Source organism: Heterodontus francisci, chromosome 2 (genome assembly GCF_036365525.1).
Source record: "Heterodontus francisci isolate sHetFra1 chromosome 2, sHetFra1.hap1, whole genome shotgun sequence".
NCBI lineage: Eukaryota > Metazoa > Chordata > Chondrichthyes > Heterodontiformes > Heterodontidae > Heterodontus > Heterodontus francisci.
The window spans coordinates 154,580,960-154,600,822 of NC_090372.1; the positions used below are offsets into that span (position 1 = coordinate 154,580,960).

The window sequence follows — 19,863 nt, forward strand, 5'->3', positions numbered from 1 at the left end:
GTTGAAGTGAATTCATTTCTCATAGCCCTTGGAAAGCATGGCAAAGCAGAGGATTATAGGAGGGTGGTTCAGAGGGTTGGGATATGGTGGCGATTGGCAAAATGTACAAGTACTAATGGGTAGACCAGCGTAAGAGGAGCATATGATGTGAAAAAGCACATAGGACTGAAGGAAGTCACTAAGGTAAGATGGGACAAGTCCATGCAGACATTTGATGGCAAGAATACGGATTCCAAAATTGATTTTTTAGGAGCACAGAGTAGTGTTAATTAAAGGCACTCCAAATATGCATCAAGTTCTTAAAATATTTAGAAATAGTCTCGAGTAAGACCAATCTTATTTAGTAAACTTTCTTATTTTTCTGGTTTACCTTTTCAAGTCACAAAGAATTTGCAGTACATAAGCAAGGCAATTGGCCTATCAGATCCATGCCACTGTTTATAATCCAAATGAGATTCCTCACACTAATTATCTCTGCCCACCACCTTCAAACATGCATCATGCCTCCCCTTAAATGTGGCAGGTCTTCCAAGCCAAACAGTTACTCTTGAGTGAATTGTAGTGTAACAATACATAAAACAAAATCATAGTTCAATATTCAATAATGGAATCTTATTGATGAATGGCTGTGGAAAGATGAAAATTAAATTTCCATTGATTCCTTAGTTCTGTCTTGTGCTGTTACTTTTTATATGGTGGTGACTCAATGCCAGCTTTCTCAATATGGGCGGTCTCAATTTTACTCTCACATTGAAGTAGTGTATGGTTCAAGGAAAGATATTGCTGGTAGCAGAAAGCAGCCCCTACCCCACACTTGATGTGCACAGACTTAAATGTCACAAAAAACTTAAATGGGGAAAAAGTCTTCTACCAGTTAACCAATATTGCATTTTAGAAAATACATTTTAATGCAGCTAACCAGATTACAGAATTTTACATTCAACTACATCACATAAGGACTTATCTTGGGACAGTGCAAACTAGCAAGGTGTGAAAAAGGAAATTCACTGGATTCCTGGCTTAAAAATTGAAAGTATCAGCATGCCAATGAACTTACCAATTCAATAGGATACAATACGTTTCAAAGTGTGAATTATAACTAGGAAAAGGATTTTAAAAAAAGTACCCCAAACAAGAAAATCCATTATGCATCAATGAACCACAAAAACAGTAAAAACAGTAAAAATACTGCTGACATGGGCACACAATTTCCATAAAACAAAAAATGCAGTATTGCACATTTATTACTGAAGTGTTCATCAAGACAGATCTTTCCAAACTGTATCAAAATCATTAGAGTATTTCTCTGAACTTTAACTCATATCAGATTAAGATTTTCGATTCATTGTTGATCTCTACCACTCTCGAACTCCACTTTGCAATATCTGAAGACAAGCACTCAAAAGTGTGGAGGAAACAAGCATGTGAGAGTTTTCATTGAAGGGAAGCTGTGGCAAATTCTCTTTCTTTTTAATTCTGGATTTCCATGACCTATGCTTACTCCTGCTTTGCAACTCTGAGATTTCTCTTACAATTTTTCTTCATGTTGAAAAATACTGAATGAAATAGTCAGGTGCTCAAATTTGCACCTCCCCACATGAACAGTTAACAGTGTTGATGGTGCTTCTCGATTTAAAATTTTTTTTTTTTTTGAGGACTCATGTATTTTATAATTATGCACAGTGTTTTATTTGGAAAAACTGAAAGATTCCATGGATGTTTTTTTCACTGGGGTTATTGAAAAGAGGTCATCGGAAGGAGTTTTAGACTTGGTTTGTAAACAACCCTTACTGGAAGTCACCTGTCTTCAGATAAATACCCTGCAAGGACATTTTGACTTGGGGGAGATGTTTACATAGAAGTGACAGGTAAAGAGCTGTAAAAAACGCTAGTTAGGCCACAGCTGGAGTACTGTGCACTGTTGTGGTCACTGCACTATAGGAAGGATGTGATTGCACTGGAGAGGGTGCAGAGGAGATTCACAAGGATGTTGCCTGGGCTGGAGCATTTCAGCTATGAAGAGAGACTGGATCGGCTAGTACATTTCTTCAAAATTTTATTTTAAAAATGAAATTACCTCCTTCTCCTTTCGCTCTAAAGCATCACGTTCTACTTGCAGCTGTGTCTCAAGCACGCTGTCTCCTCGGACATCTGTGGCAAATTGCAATTTTCTTTCTTCAGCCTTTTTAATTGTAACAGGATATTAGAAAATATCTGGTTACTATAGACTAGCTATAATTGCATATAGTGACATAGTAACACAGTATCATTTTCAGCCCGAAGACTTTCAGCCCAACTAACTCAATGACCTATAGTATTCCCTTGATGCATTTTTAATAAGCCTGGTCAAAAACCTGCCCAGTTTCTTCTTGAAACCCATTAATCCATTCACATACTTAGCAATTTTTAGTTTAAAAAAAGTCTCTATTTTCTTTTGCTGTTCTCAATTTGTAAATATGACCACTTGCCCTTATATTCTATATATGGTAAAAAGCCCAAATCTGTCCAAATCTTTCATAATGTCAAACACGTCGATCATATCCCCTCTCAATCTTCTCTTTCAGAGAGAAGAGATCTCAGGATAGTCAATTTTTCCTTACAGGTCATTCCCTTAAGTTCTGTGATCAATTGTGTAGGGCTGAATTTTACCAGGGGACGTAGCGGGGCAGTCCGGAAAATTCTTCCAGGAGAGGCCCGCCACGACCCTTGACGCCGGGCAGCCCCGCCGCATTTTACCAACGGCGGTGAGGCCTTGGTATGGCCCAGTGGCGGAGCCTTCATTTAAATATTAAAATAATTGCAAAATAACTCACCATGACCCAACAGCCACCCCACGCCGATATCCCGGCCAGTGGCCAGAATGCGCGCGCTGTCGGATCTCCTTCTGGAGATCTGAGGCGTGACACTGGTTTGAGGGGAGTGAAATTTTCAGGGCAAGGGGTGGAGAAGCGGAGAAAACTGTTTACATTGGCTGAGGGGATGGTGGGAAGGGACTGAAGGGCAAAGGTGACTAAGTTTGGGAGGGGGAAGGTTCGGCTTGGGAGTAAAGGTTGTTTTGGTGGGAAAGGCCTGAAAATAAAGCATGTGGTCATGGGGGGGGCGAAAGAGTTGGTAGAGGGTCTTTCAGCTTTTATTGAATTTTTTGTTTACAAATAATGTCAAAGAAATGTATCATAAAAATTGTAAATTCGGATAAAGGGATTGAAGCCGTTTAAAAATGGCACCGCACTGTTGCCAGGGACAGAGCGGACACTCCCTCTACATCATCGGGGGTGGCGTTCCGCCCCCTCCATTTAAATGAGCTCCCGCGTGAAATATCGCTGTGGCTCAGCGGCGCACAAGTCGGAACGGCGGCGATCTTATAAAATTCAGCCCATAATCTTTCTCTGTATGGCCTCCAACAACTGAATATCCTTTTAAAAATAGGTAGACCAAAACTGTACAGTACTCCAGGACCAAAATCAGTTTTAAAATAACCTCTCTAGATGTATATATTATACTGCTTACTATGTCCCAAAATTATCACATTTTACATGCTGACAACAATTAAAACTGTTAGAAACATACTAATGATGTAGGTGTAGTGATCAGTGAGGGGGATTGTGATATACTTGAACAAATTAGCATTGAAAGGAAGGAGGCATTAGCGGTTTTAGTTGCCTTAAAAGTGGATAAATCCCCAGGCCCAGATGAGATGTATCCCAGGCTGCTATGTGAGGCAGGGGAGGAGATTGCAGGGCCTCTGACAAATTTTCAAATCTTCTCTGGCCACAGGAAAAGTGCCAGAGGACTGGAGGACAGCAAATGTGGTGCCATTATTCAAGAAAGGTAGTAGGGATAAACCAGGTAATTACAGGCCAGTGTGTCTAACATCAGTGGTAGGGAAACTACTGGAAAAAATTCTGAGGGACAGGATTAATCTCCACTTGGAGAGGCAGGGATTAATCAAGGATAGACAGCATGGCTTTGTCAGGGGGAGATCGTGTCTAACAAATTTGATTGAATTTTTCAAGGAGGTGACTAGATGTGTAGATGAGGGTAAAGCAGTTAATGTAGTCTGCATGGACTTCAGTAAGGCTTTTGATAAGGTCCCGCATGGGAGATTGGTCAAGAAGGTAAGAGCCCATAGGATCGAGGGCAATTTGGCAAATTGGATCCAAAATTGTCTTAGTAGCAGGAAGCAGAGGGTGATGGTCGAGGTTTGTTTTATCGATTGGAAGCCTATGACCAATGGTGTACCACAGGGATCGGCGCTGGGACCCCTGCTGTTTGTAGTGTACATTAATGATTTAGAAGTGAATATAGGAGAAATGATCAGTAAGTTCGCAGATGACATGAAAATTGGTGGTGTCATGAATAGTGAGGAGGAAAGCCTTAGATTACAGGATGATATAGATGGGCTAGTAAGATGGACGGAGCAGTGGCAAATGGAATTTAATCCTGAGAAGTATGAGGTGATGTGTTTTGGGAGGACTAACGAGGCAAGGGAACATACAATGGGTGGTAGGACCCTAGGAAGTACAGAATGTAAGAGGGATCTTGGTGTACTTGTCCATAGATCACTGAAAGCAGCAGCACAGGTAGATAAGGTGGTTAGGAAGGCATATGGGATACTTGCCTTTATTAGCCGAGGCACAGAATATAACAGCGGGGAGGTTATGTTGGAGCTGTATAAAATGCTAGGTAGGCCACAGCTGGAGTACTGTGTACAGTCCTGGGAATCACACTATAGGTAGGAGGAAGGATGTGATTGCACTGGAGAGGGTGCAGAGGAGATTCACCAGGATGTTGCCAGGGCTGGAGCATTTCAGCTATGAAGAGAGACTGAAAAGGCTAGAGTTGTTTTCCTTAGAGCAGACTTGGCTGAGGGGGCCCTGGTTGAGATGTACAAAATTATGAGGGGCATAGATAGGAAGAAACCTTTTCCCTTGGCGGAGGTGTCAATAACCAGGGGGCATAGATTTAAGGTAAGGGGCAGGTGGCTTAGAGAGTATTTGAGGAAAAAAATGTTCCCCCAGAGGGTGGTTGGAATCTGGAACACACTGCCTGAAGGGGTGGTAGAGGCAGGAACCCTCACATGATTTAAGAAGTATTTAGATGAGCACTTGAAACGCCATAGCAGGCTACGGGCCAAGTGCCGGAAAATGGGATTAGAATAGATAGGCTTGATGTCCGGCACGGACATGGTGGGCCAAAGGGCCTGCTTCTGTGCTGTATAACTATGACTCTAATGTACATCTATAATTTACAACCTCACTTATCAAAGACGCTGGGGTAGTCAATTTATACTTCAAAAAAAGTCTTTGTTCCTCCATTTTATTCCTCTTCACCCAGTCTGAACTATAGAATTTTCCACAATTGCAGCCAGTTACATGCTCTATTAGTCAACATGAGGTGTGCTGAACAAGGCATCTCTTCTAGATACAGAGACTGTGGCACTACAATATACTGCCAGCAAAATTCCATAGTGCAAATTGATCACTATGAGAAACTGGAATGTGGGCCAATAGTACCTACTGGGTTTCCACCAGCAATTATACCAGTTGGTCCCCATATACTTTGCACTTAGCTTAGCAGTCAAATTAATTACCTTTTGTAAAGGATAAGTGGTACTGATCAATGCCTGCTCCAGTTCTCTTACTCGGTTTTCCATTTTCTCAATTTCTTCATTCCGTTCTTGCACATCTCTCTGAAGCTGTTCTTTGGCAAGCAGAAGTTCACTGTATCGGTCGGTCTTATCTTTCAACTGATCTGTTAGATTTTCCATCTACCAAGAACATGAAGGCAAATTGGGCAGCTTGTTAGTGCATTATCTTAGTTTGGTAAAGGTAGAACTAGGATTAGGAAAAAGAATCAGCCATGAATTTAGGAGCACTCTTGGTTAAACCATTGGTGAAATTAGTTTAAAAAAAAATAAAGGTTCCTGAAAAAATTAAAAATTTAAAGTTGTTGATAGATCACGTAGTGTTTAAAAAACAACACAACAGGTTTCTGACCCAGAATTTCCTGTAACTATATGACCTGCAACGTATGCTGCAAGTTATGCCATTTCCTGCCCCAATTCTATTGTTGTGTACTTAGACCAACATTTCCTGGACAAATCATTTGAATACAATGGAACAAAAATATATTCACATCAGAACTGGCACAGCCAATGGCTAACAACATTGCCATCAATTATGCACATCAATATTGTGTGACAGAGTTCTGAATTCCATTCACTATGCTGAATTTGATCACTTGTGAAAAATTGTTGAGTTACAGACACACTCAGTACCTATATTGAGTTTTTAGGAATATTCCAAGGTTCCATTTGCCCCTGCATTTAGAAGATGATATTAGCAAGTTAAACAACCTACACAGTCTCAGATTAAACAAACAATGGGGGGGCGGGGGGTGCGCAGGGAGAAGAGCAAAATTTCACCGAATTCTGCCTGCTTCTCCGGCACAACTGCACAACTAAAAAGTTCAATTTTGGGACTTTGGCTAGACACATTCATCTTATTTGCATGACCTTGATGAGATATCTGGCATGAAACTCAGGTAGAAGTATGATTTGAAAGTTTTTTTAAATTTATTCGTGAGATGTGAGCATCGCTGGCAAAGCCAGCATCTACTGCCCATCCCCAACTGCCCTGGAAGGTAGTGGTAAGTTGTCTTCTTGACGACTGAATGGCTTGCTGTGGGCCTGGTGTCACTATACCAGGTAAGGACAGCAGCTTTCCTTCCCTAAAGGCTATTAGTGAACAAGATGGGTTTTTTATGACTATCTGGTAGTTACATGGTCACTATTACTGATGCTAGTTTTTCATTCAAGGTTTGTTTAATTAACTGAATTTAAATACCCCAGTGGGATTTGAACTCATGTCTCTCGATCATTAGTCCAGGCCTCTGGATTAGTAGTCCCATATTATAACAACTATGCTACCATTCCTGATGTCCATTCAGTTGTGCTCATTATAAATAAGGCTTAGAAAATCAATTGCAATAATGATTTTGCAACGAGCAAAAAATAAGCAATAATAAAAATGTGTCTTCCTGAACAACCAGGAGAAGCTGTAGTTGAAAGTTAGTTGTGTAATTTGAAATTTTAACAATATAAACAAGAATCAAGCGTGGATGTAAAGAACAATCAATAGTCCTTGGCTTTCTTATTCTGGGATGAAGGTGGATGTTATTTTATGGGAGGTGGGGAATAACAGGATCAGATGTTGTGAAATATGTCAGCAGCAGTACATTGGAGATTTCCAATTACTCATCTTGACCTATAGCAAAAGTGTATTTTTTTTTAACTAAACATGTTACCTCTCTATTTCTTTGATCATTGTTAGGTTGGAGCCTTTGTGGAGTTTTCAGTTGTTGCTCCAATTTCAGTATCTCTTGTTGAAACACATCTCTCTCCTGTTCACGGTCTATTGCTTGTTCCTGTATGGAAACAATAATGCAACCATAACAATTTGCAGAATCTCTGTATGTATTTAATTAAATAACCTATGACAAGTACACTTTTTTTTGCATTGTAGCATCTAAGCTGAGATACAAATTTCGTTAAACTGCAGCTTTTTATGCATTGCTAATTTAAGGTTTTATTGACTGCATAACAAAATACCCCATGAATTTTGTTTTTTGATGTAAATAGATTAGTGGACCTAAGCAGTGATAGTGTGTACGCGTGTTTGTATTAACAGGTGTATGGATGGAGTGAAGAGGAGTGTGTACGCGTGTTTGTATTAACAGGTGTATGGATGGAGTGAAGAGGACATGCAAAAAGATATTGTCAGCGCTCTGTGAAAATGGATGGAAATAGAATGGAGGAAATGAACATACAGCATTGATTTAGCTGATAGTTACTGTACTGTCAATTAAAGTAACAAATGCAAAATTTACACTAATCAAAGAATTTCTTTTTTAAATGAGAACAACCAAAAGACATGGTTTTTGCAGGAGTGCAGTTCTAAAGTCATACCACAAAACTTTAAATATTCGGGATTCATTCCTGTAAGTTGCAACTTTCTCCACACTGAACAGAGATTACAAATAATAAATCTGTGATGGACATTGAGGCTAAAAATTCACTATCTTTTGGGCCTCCTTATCTCGAGAGACAATGGATACGCGCCTGGAGGTGGTCAGTGGTTTGTGAAGCAGCGCCTGGAGTGGCTATAAAGGCCAATTCTGGAGTGACAGGCTCTTCCACAGGTGCTGCAGAGAAATTTGTTTGTCGGGGCTGTTGCACAGTTGGCTCTCCCCTTGCGCCTCTGTCTTTTTTCCTGCCAACTACTAAGTCTCTTCGACTCGCCACAATTTAGCCCTGTCTTTATGGCTGCCCGCCAGCTCTGGCGAATGCTGGCAACTGACTCCCACGACTTGTGATCAATGTCACACGATTTCATGTCACGTTTGCAGACGTCTTTATAACGGAGACATGGACGGCCGGTGGGTCTGATACCAGTGGCGAGCTCGCTGTACAATGTGTCTTTGGGGATCCTGCCATCTTCCATGCGGCTCACATGGCCAAGCCATCTCAAGCGCCGCTGACTCAGTAGTGTGTATAAGCTGGGGGTGTTGGCCGCTTCAAGGACTTCTGTGTTGGAGATATAGTCCTGCCACCTGATGCCAAGTATTCTCCGAAGGCAGCGAAGATGGAATGAATTGAGACGTCGCTCTTGGCTGGCATACGTTGTCCAGGCCTCGCTGCCGTAGAGCAAGGTACTGAGGACACAGGCCTGATACACTCGGACTTTTGTGTTCCGTGTCAGTGCGCCATTTTCCCACACTCTCTTGGCCAGTCTGGACATAGCAGTGGAAGCCTTACCCATGCGCTTGTTGATTTCTGCATCTAGAGACAGGTTACTGGTGATAGTTGAGCCTAGGTAGGTGAACTCTTGAACCACTTCCAGAGCGTGGTCGCCAATATTGATGGATGGAGCATTTCTGACGTCCTGCCCCATGATGTTCGTTTTCTTGAGGCTGATGGTTAGGCCAAATTCATTGCAGGCAGACGCAAACCTGTCGATGAGACTCTGCAGGCATTCTTCAGTGTGAGATGTTAAAGCAGCATCGTCAGCAAAGAGGAGTTCTCTGATGAGGACTTTCCGTACTTTGGACTTCGCTCTCAGACGGGCAAGGTTGAACAACCTGCCCCCTGATCTTGTGTGGAGGAAAATTCCTTCTTCAGAGGATTTGAACGCATGTGAAAGCAGCAGGGAGAAGAAAATCCCAAAAAGTGTGGGTGCGAGAACACAGCCCTGTTTCACACCACTCAGGATAGGAAAGGGCTCTGATGAGGAGCCACCATGTTGAATTGTGCCTTTCATATTGTCATGGAATGCGGTGATGATACTTAGTAGCTTTGGTGGACATCCGATCTTTTCTAGTAGTCTGAAGAGACCACGTCTGCTGACGAGGTCAAAGGCTTTGGTGAGATCAATGAAAGCAATGTAGAGGGGCATCTGTTGTTCACGGCATTTCTCCTGTATCTGACGAAGGGAGAACAGCATGTCAATAGTCGATCTCTCTGCACGAAAGCCACACTGTGCCTCAGGGTAGACGCGCTCGGCCAGCTTCTGGAGCCTGTTCAGAGCGACTCGAGCAAAGACTTTCCCCACTATGCTGAGCAGGGAGATTCCACGGTAGTTGTTGCAGTCACCGCGGTCACCTTTGTTTTTATAGAGGGTGATGATGTTGGCATCGCGCATGTCCTGGGGTACTGCTCCCTCGTCCCAGCACAGGCATAGCAGTTCATGTAGTGCTGAGAGTATAGCAGGCTTGGCACTCTTGATTATTTCAGGGGTAATGCTGTCCTTCCCAGGGGCTTTTCCGCTGGCTAGGGAATCAATGGCATCACTGAGTTCCGATTTTGTTGGCTGTATGTCCAGCTCATCCATGACTGGTAGAGGCTGGGCTGCATTGAGGGCACTATTCACTATAATTCACTATAATTCACTATAATGCATACAAAATACTACAGATAAATTGTGGTGAATTCCCTTACATTAGCTTTATGGGAAGCAAGTCAGGCTGACTTTGATATGACATTTTCATGACATAAAATCACAATCTGCATGTACAATCGAATAGAAAATAGATCACAGATCAAACATTTGTAAAACAAAGACTCGATTTTGTGATGATCATTTGGTTTGATTGTAGTCAAGATGACCCAATTTTCAATACTGTCTTCCTTATTCTTTGAATGAGGTTAATGCTTCATATACAAATGAATAGGGCATATCTGAATGAGAGAAATTATTTAAGATAACTTTTGTTGAAACTTCATAAGCCAGGTGATCTTCCCCAACCAACAATGCATTTATTTTGGGTTTTCTCTGTCTTTTGATAAGAGGCAGAATAAAGTACTGAGTAGACTGCACAAGTACAGTTACACAAATAAACAGACACACTCAGGTGGTAGACAAACCTTAAGGAGTAGGACTGAGGAAGATTTTTGTGTGAACGATGAACTGCAGGAATGAAGAGCATAACAGAAGTAGGCAATGTAAATTTTTTCTTCATTCAGCCTCCATATACAAATGTTTACACCAAAGTGGTCCAGTAACTGTGCCATTCACACATCCTGCATTCGGACATCTGATGGACAGGGAACAGCCAATGAAGCAAGAGTACAATATAAAGTTGATAGGGCAGACCTGGTGCTTATAATAAGGAAAGCTGGAGCCGAGAGCACAACAAAGTCAGCTGAGAACCGAGTGCAGACTTCTCAAATGGGAATTTGGACTGATGAGGTAGAAAGTGCCAAGTTAATTATTTGAGGAACAAAAGCAAAGTGTTCAATTATTTAATCACACTTTAATAGTTATTATAATAAATTAAAGGGCTAACTTAAAAAATGAGAGGCAAGTGCCAAAACCTAACTAGCAGCTTTAAGTATGTAATAATAATTTAATAAATTAAAACAGACATTAACAAGAGAAAGAAATGGGCTAGATAAACTAAATTGAGCAATAAAAGTACTGTAACTAAAAGAATTCAAATTAAATCCATCTGCCAATCATTGGTTAGTATTAAAGATGAATCAGTTAGCTCTGGAAATAGAATAAATTGCTGCTGGATAATAAATAAAAATATAGAACAGATAATGACTGTAGAAAGTGGAAAATTGCAGGCACCAAGAATGTCCCAGATGTTCACACCTCTGGGAAAGATTTATGTTTGGAGCCCCTCTAGTTCAGAGTCGTTGAGCTGGAGTGCAAATTAGAGACATTCCAACATGCAAGAGGGGTGATAAATAGCATGAGATTTTACTGTAGAGGACAGTCATATCACACAGAGAGATACAGGTACAGGAAAAAGAGTTTGTTTCTGACAGTCAGCAGGATAGCAGGAACCTATTAGAGGCAAGCAAGGAGGACCTCAGAAACTGGTCCGATCCAACAGGCACAATGTACTTACTACCTGTGGGGATATGGAAGGTGGCTACAGGGAGGATGACCATAATGCTAACTGAGGCATCATAAAACAGAAGGCAATCAGGTGGATGAGCAGAATAGAATGGCTGTCTTTAAAAGGCATTCAATATTTAGGGGATAGATCCAATGTTCCCTCTAAAGTTTTCCCGTGGTGCGCGGCCTATTCATTTCAATGCATTTTGTACAGCTGCCCATATGTGGTATCTTAAAAGGGCCAACTTGAGTGGCTTGCACAGTACTTTTTGGGTTGCTTCACATGAAGTTTATGGGAAACACTGGATAGACCGTATCCTCTGCAGACATGAACATCCATTTGGAGGGTAAGTGGCTGTTAAGGAACTTGGAAAAAGAGAGGAAATAACCAGTTGTACTGATCCACATTGGAACAAACAGGAAGGAGGTCCTGCTAAGGGAGTATTCAGTGGTGATCTTTGGATTACTAACCGAGCCACGTACCAACTGCAATTGGCACAAACAGATTAGGAAAATAAATGCGTGGCTGCAAGAGTGGTGTGGGAAAGAGGGGATGCTGGTGCCAGAAATGGATGAGGAAGAAGTTCTACCAGTGGGACTTGATTAAGGCTGGGACAAAGGTCCTAGTGGAAAGGATAAAGAATAGACTAAAACAATAGAAAAACCTTAAATCAGTAAGGGAGGGCCCAAGTCGAAATAACAGCATCTTAAAGAAAAAGGGGCAAAAGCAGAGTACAAAAAAAAGGTAACACACTGCTGCCACGAAAACTCAGACAACTACCACCTTAGCTCTACAGGCCAGTGTTGACAGGGGCTTCCAGAGTGTAGCATCAGTCCTGCACCCTCTTTTTGTACAGAGCTGAAGCACAGTTCAAGGAAAGTGGTCCTGGTTCCATGCAGAGAGGAATCTGCTGCCCTTTATCAGGATAACAGCATGCCTACTCCGAGACCAGCAACCCTCAGAGCGCAATGCATCTTAAATGTCCTCAGTGCAAGCTCAGCAGCCGTCCACTGCCCAAGCTATATCTGAGCAAACATTTGTGAATGCACTGAGATTAAAAAAATGAGCACACAAAACAGGCACTAAGGATTTGTACAAAGATGAATTGCAATTATTTTTGTTAATTATTACATATGAGACAATATTTGTTTAATGAATCTTTTTTGTTCTGGATTTGGTGTTGATGTTTAGATTTATAATGAAGTGAGGGCAAGATACATCAGGCTGGACTGAAAGAGTGCAATCGGATGATTCTAAGAACAGAGGTAATTAGAATTGCAAGATTATTGGTATGTTGGGATGGGAAGAATGGTTCACGTGAAGCACTCTTCAATGAGATACTGTCTGAGAGCTCCGGCAGCTAGTAGCACTGGTGGTTAAGAACGCTCCTCTTCCTCCTTCTCCTGATGCAAGTCTTGCTTTCCATGGTGGGAAGGGCTGATCCCTTGTGATGGCAAAGTTGTGGAGCATGCAACAGAATACACAAATCTAGATATCTGCTCAGGGCTGTATTGCAAGGTTCCTCTGGCAAGGTCCAGGTAGAGGAAGTGCTGCTTGAGCACACCAACCATCTGTTCAATGAGGTTTTTAAGTGAATGCATGGATCTTGTTGTAGGCCTGCTCTGTGTCTGTGCCTGGGTTTCTGACCAGGGTTATGAGCCAAGTCTAAATGTAATTGCCCTCATTGCCTCACAGCTATCTAGCAACCAAGCAGTTTGGTTGGAAAAAGGATATCACAGAGGACTAGCACAGGATAAATGCATCATGAGCACTGCCAGGAAATCAGGCACAGACTTGCATAACCCGTTGTATGTGATTGCTAACCAGTTAGGCTATTGATGGAGTGAAATTCCTGTAAATTCAGAAAGATGGCAGGCTCATAACAGAGAGCATGCAAGGCAATGTGGGTGCAATCTATAGTAGCCTGAGGAAGCCTGCAATGCAGGCGAAGCTGGTTGGAGAAAAAGGAGGAAAAGAGGCCTGGACCTGCCTGGTGTTCTACAATTATAGCGTCACAAATTATGTCACAGTTTGTAAGAGAAACATTAAGTTGTCATGTATGGGATTATATTCAAAGGAAATCTTCTCACTGTTGAACAGATGAGGGTTTACATGTTCTTTGATTGCATTTCTCCTCAAACTAAGAACCAAGACTAATATGAGTGAAGTATTTAGCATGTCAATTTCCTGATTTTTAATAAATGAGCTAATCTTTAAAAAGCCCACATTACTCCGAGCCACCCTTTTTTTCTTAATAGACTTGATAAAAACCTTTAGTTTTATCCTTTACAACCCTCAAATATTATCTTGCATTCCCTTTTTGTAACTCTTACTATTCTTTATAATCCTTTGCTGTTCTTTATATTTCACTCAGTCTACAGAATCCCTACTATTCTTTGCACTTGTATAGGCCCTTTCTTTTGGTTTATACTATCTTACTTCTCTTGTTGACCAACGCTGTTTAATTGCACAAGTAAAGCTCTTGCTATTTAGGGTTACATACAGATGTTGCATTCTACTAAAAATTTCTTTAAACATAGCTGAAGGATTATCAGTTAACAGTTCAGCCCAGTCTACTGCAGTCAATTTCTGCTTTATCCCTCCAAAATCTGCCTGACCTAAATTTAAAATCTTAGCTCATGACTCACCTTTCTTCCTCTCAAACATTATACCAAATTCCATCATGTTATGGTCATTATTAGGCATTTCCTTACAGTTAGACTGTGGACTAATCCATACTCATTATTCATCACTAAATCTGAATGGTTTGTTCTCTTGTTGATTTAAGAATATATTCTTGCAGAAAACTACCTTGAATATACTCAAGAAATTTTCTGTTATTGGGACTCAAGTTGTCTTGAAGTACTGGTGAGAACAGAACCCAAGGCCATAAACAGGTGTAATAATAAAAGTAAAATACTACAGATGCTGAAAATCTGAAACAAAACAAAAAGTGCTGGAAATACTCAGCAGGTCTGGCAGCATCTGTGGAGCAAGAAGCAAAGTTAATGTTTCAGGTCTGTGACCTTGCCAGTTCTGATGAAAGGTCACAGACCTGAAACGCTAACTTTGCTTCTCTCATCATAGACAGGTGTATGCACTGACTAAAGAAGATGACACATTCTGGTCCAAAGCTAAAGAAATACTTACTGGGTTCAATTAATACAGTCTTACCCCTAGCCACCAATTTTCTCCTCTCAAAGACAGACTCATGCTGGTGTATGATTCCACAGCTGTCAGTATCCCTATGTGCACATTACCCAAGGGGGTATTTTTCATGTTTAAGTGTAGACAGTGAGCGTCAGCAGAATATTCTCCTACAGAGAGGCATCACATTGAACCCAAACTGGTCCTTAGCAATATTCACACTTTTCAGCAGAGTCATTGGATAGTGAACAGGAGTGAAACTTTTGGCCGATTTTCTCCTTTTAATATCACGGCCCACAGACTTTCAGGTGCATACTTCCTGAAAAGCGCATACTCTAGCCAAGGAAATTTATTTCATATGAAGCCCACTGTAAAAAAACTACAGAATTCTAACCACAAAAAGAGCATACATACATCCAAAAATTTTCTGTTTTTCTCCAGTTGTTTTTCCAGAGCCACAATCTGCTGCTGTAGGTCCAGAATCTCAGCATTCTTTTCCTGCTCCATCTCTATCATTGTGTTCACCTGTTCCTCTAATTCACTTTCTAGCATTTTCGCCTGTTTTGCGAAGTCATTTTGTTCTTTCTCTGCTTGGCGCTGCACTTCCCGTTTTTCCTTCATGAGCTTTTCCGTCTCCGCCAGTAGCTCTGTACATAAAATAAAAACCTATTAATTGTTGTGTTCATAATAGCAAGATAAACCATGTAACCTGTCCCAAGATACTTGTTCTGCAATGGCGTCTCCAAAAGCCTTGCCAAAACTCCATCACCTATCTCTTTAGCAAACATGAAGAACCACAACCATGAGAAGCATTTAATATTATCAAGTTGTTAGAAGAATGCAGAAAATTTGTAAAGACGGAATTCATGTTAGTTATGCTCAAATTATGCACAACAGCTAGTATGAATCCAATGGCAACCATCATCTTTTAAAAAAATCTTATTGGGAGTTAAACCGGATTATCTTCAATAGGCTTTTGCTGTTAACATTTTATGAACTCTAAAAAAAAAAATGCTGACATAAGGAGTTGCACTGAGCCATTATTTTCTCCTCATTTTGTACAACAGGAAGATTTTAGGTGTTATGTTTTATTATTTTGCTGAATTAAAATTGATAGCAAAACTTCCTTTACATTAGTGACAGAAAACTTGTTTTCCCAGCATGAAATCAATGGAGAGAGCGCCATATAGATTCTATTTTTAAATAGTTTTTGAGATTAAATATAACCATGTTAGAAGATATGGCTTCTTGTCTTTACTAAATGTCTCAATTGATTTTTTAAAAAGATGATTGACTTTTCTCTTGCATCAATTAGTTAGCAGGGCATCATGCTTATTTTAACTTGTTAAAGATATATTTCAGCAAATCAAAAACTATAATAATGATGTGTTAATTGATTTGAATGTTAGATTAATAATTAGATAGCCAAAAAAGCAAACATACAGCCTAAAATAATTTAAATCAGTATAATTCAATTTTCCAAATGTACAGTATCTGATTGCAGTTTGGCCATGCAGTATACAAACACACCTGCTTCTGGTGCTGCATCTGCAGCTTCAACTAGGCCTAGGAGAATAAAAAAGCACAATAATTCAGATGCCATCTATAAAGCTTTCAACTTAGAATACGGTGAGTTTACAGAAGAAAGCATAGCAAAGAATTTTGTAAAATGATTAGTAGTTTACATGCAATGTAAGAACATGGATATTAAAAAGTTGAACTTAATACATATTTAAAAGAAACAGTAAATGTTGCCTCAAATTTAAGTATTTTCTTAAAATGAATAGACTGTTTTCTTTAACAGCAAATACATTCGTATGTAGAAAATACCTCTTTACTAGCCTACATAAAATATTCCAATTCTATATAAATAAAGCATATTTCAAAATATGTAGTTGATCATATAGAATTTTGTCCCAACACACATTAATCATATTCGTCTTCAGGCCTTACTCCTGAGAGAAACTCATGAAAGGCTAACACAACGGCCCATATTTTGCGATGCCAATAACGGCGACGAGCACAGCATTGGTAGCACATAAATCTGGAAGTTGTGATGGGCCAACCAACAGTACTCCCAAGAGTACTCTACTTCTAACGGCAAGTATGGAACCAGCGTGAATCTGGGCTAATTGCTCACTGATTACTAATTATTTACACTTAATTTTACAGCTGGTATTTCCAAGCATAAGGGGCCGCCTCTCAATTTGTGAATACTTAATGAGGAGGCCCATATCAGAAAGGATCTTTTAAGTGTTAAAATGGATTGATTTTTTTTAAAGAACATTAACCTGACTTTTTAAACATTAAGATTTATCATACTTTTTCATTGTTTTAATATAAATCCCTTTTAAATCATAGATATTGTTAAAAGGTCAAACTGGAACCTTTTAAAAGTCTGATCAATCTTGTTAAAAGTAAAATCTATTACTTTTTAGCATGATTTTAGATTTTTTAAATGATTCAATGCATATCACTTTTTAATATGATTTATCTGACTTTCTCAAAGTATGTCAGAAATAGTTCTGATCAAAATTATACTTTCAAACATGTTAAAATTTTTAATTTTGTAAAATGAATGCCAAATAAATCTGATTTTTAATGGCTTTTCATACAGTCTGGTTTATACAGTTTTTAATGATGCAGTGACTGGAAGCCACACCCACAACTACCTGCCATTTTCCACCCACACAGTACTCCTGGGACTTGCTGCAGCTGACACCAGGAGGGAATCCTCCCTCATGTCAACCAAAATTCTTGCCATGAGGATCATGGAAGATAGGAGCATAGATTGATTTGATGTCAGCGTGAGCACCATCGCTGCGCTGCTGACAGTGAAGTTCATGGCTTCATGGCTTTCACAAAAACTTTATACAAAAGATTTATTTTCATATTCAAAGTTAAAACAAACATATACAAATGAATGTTAAAATATTCTCCTTTATGTGTAGTTCTAATGTATTTCACAAGATAAATACAGATGAGGAAGGCTGTAAGGCCCTTTTTAAGCTCATCCATCAAAAGGAAACTACAGAATCCTTCCTATGCATTCAGTGAATCCAACATTCTTTACATTAAAGTTGTTCTATAAATACAAGTGATTATTCTCATTATACTCTTTCAAGGCTGAAGACCTCCAATCTTTCCTTAGAATTCAATTCTCTGACAGTAGGTATTGGGGTGTGGCTCTTCTCGCTACCACGTTTCAGTAACTTAAACTGAACACAGTGTATGGTGCAACCAGACCCAGACTAAATACATGAATTTCTCTGATTTATACTCCATTTATATATAAATGTTAACAATTTGCATTTTCTTTTTAATCCAAGCTGATTAAGTTAATAGAGTATTCTATTTAATAGTTTTCTCTACTCCAACATCACTCTCTTAACAAGATCTATTGATAAATTATTGTGCACATATATAAAATTTATGTATGGAAAAATAAGTTTTTTTTACAGAATCAAAGATTAATATTCACAATTTTTTGAAGGGGTTCTGGTCAGCACCTTCTGAAGCCAATCATGTGGCATAGGATTAGGGTCCAGATCAATGAAAAAGGAATGTCAACATATCAACTAAGAGCAAAAGGGAAAATATTTCCCCCCCTCATATAATAGAAGAAAATAATGATCTAATTTTGTTGTGTGTGTTAGTTAAAGCAAACAATGAGGATCTGCAATGCAACTGGATCTTTGGAAGAAATCTGTGTTATATTGATTTTGAGAAATTGTAAGCTATTGCTGTCAATGACACTCCAAAACAAATGTGCCTACAGAACCTCATTTCCAATGAACATCTGGTCCTGTGAAGACTTCAGTTTGGACTCTCCTAGTCTTGTAGGAAGCTTAGATCCCTAAAACAGTTTTGGGAAGCAACGAAAGTGTAGCTTTGAGATGGAACACTAATAAGCAATTATGATAAACTATCTTTGCTCACATACATTCAAATGCCTGGAAAAAAGGCTAAGCTTTCCACTGGATGATGCTTCAGCACTATTACAACATATTGTCAAGAACTGGACACAAGCAGTCAAAAACATTAACTCCAGATTCAATCGACTTATCCCAAATGTCAAAGAGTTTCTTATATCACAGAACAGCTCTTCAAACAAGTGGAGTCAGGCTGAGCTAGTCACCACATATATTATGCTTCAAGGAAGGGCACAGAGGAGCAGCAAAAGACAAAAGACTCACTGGCAATTAAAATACATCCAGAAGATTTTTGCTTTCTGCAGAAAAAGATGGAGGTGAAATTTGTTTTAAGGAAATAAATCACACTAGGTAACAGGTTCATAGATTATGGGAAATTGCAGACCTCTGTGCTTAGCTGGCAGAAGGGAAAGACCTGGAATCCACAAGGAGTAATTTTTAAAAACATGCTGGAGGCAATGGACAAATGCTTGGACACTCAAAATACTTGAATAGATATGACTTCCACAATTTCCTCCCACTGGCAACCTGAGCTTATTCCAGAAGTATACAGAAAATGTAAACAAAAGACTTGAAATAATTGCTTCCTGACTTTCAAAGGGTTTGATAATCTGAACGCAGTGTTTCTGCCCCAGAATTAGAACAATTGCAAGTAAATCAAGTCACAAATAGGACAGTACGTACGGAGCTCCACAGATCCTGCATTTTCTTTCATTGCAACCTGTTGTCTTGTGATCAATTCCCTCTCTTGCTGAAGTTGTTGTCGCTCCTCTTCTAGCTCATGCAGACGACTACTTGTGTGCTGGAGTTCCTGTGCAATCTGATGCTGGATCTCAGCTTTCTCCCGAATCTGTCTTTCCAAGCCAGCTTTCTCTTCTGTGTAACCATCAATAATGCCTGAATAAGAGATTTTTAAAAGTCAGAATGAAGCATTCCTGCACATAAGGGATAATAAAGCAACAAAACACACCAGAGGATGTACAAGAGGATACTTTGAGATACTTGAAACATGTCAACAAAAAAAAAAGCACTAATGCTGGGAAGCCTGAATTAAGCAAGAGGTGAGACAGACACTTTCATTCCTGGGATATGATTTTAAATCCATTGACCAGACCAATGGGATAAAAGTCTCCTCAGTCTGCTGGCAGATAACAATTCTATACGCAATAAGTCTGAACAATCTCTATTCAGGTCCTTGTGGCTATGGGGTCAAAGTACAAAACTACTCCACAGTTGAAACTAAATCAGCAATTTCATTCATACAGACAACATATGGCAAAAAAAGTTTTAGAATCATTCTAAAAGCAGCTATGACTTCACAAGTATACCCAAAGAACACAAATGTCATTTTAAATCTAAAATGCATCAGAAAGAACTTGCA

General features: G+C 39.6%; 1 protein-coding gene across 11 annotated transcripts in view; it reads right to left on the reverse strand.

Annotated features, from left to right (window-relative positions):
* Positions 1-19,863, reverse strand: part of akap9 (A kinase (PRKA) anchor protein 9) — a 362,971-nt gene that overhangs the window by 92,182 nt on the left and 250,926 nt on the right. For 10 of the 11 annotated variants that reach the window (XM_068012548.1, XM_068012537.1, XM_068012517.1 and 7 more), the window contains exons 25-30: positions 19,167-19,379; positions 16,081-16,116; positions 14,965-15,197; positions 7,306-7,425; positions 5,591-5,767; positions 2,078-2,182 (exon numbers count right to left, since the gene is read on the reverse strand). In XM_068012548.1, the coding sequence (XP_067868649.1) occupies positions 2,078-2,182; positions 5,591-5,767; positions 7,306-7,425; positions 14,965-15,197; positions 16,081-16,116; positions 19,167-19,379 (884 nt within the window). The remainder of the gene's footprint in view (positions 1-2,077; positions 2,183-5,590; positions 5,768-7,305; positions 7,426-14,964; positions 15,198-16,080; positions 16,117-19,166; positions 19,380-19,863) is intronic. The other variant, XM_068012489.1, reaches the window with a different exon arrangement.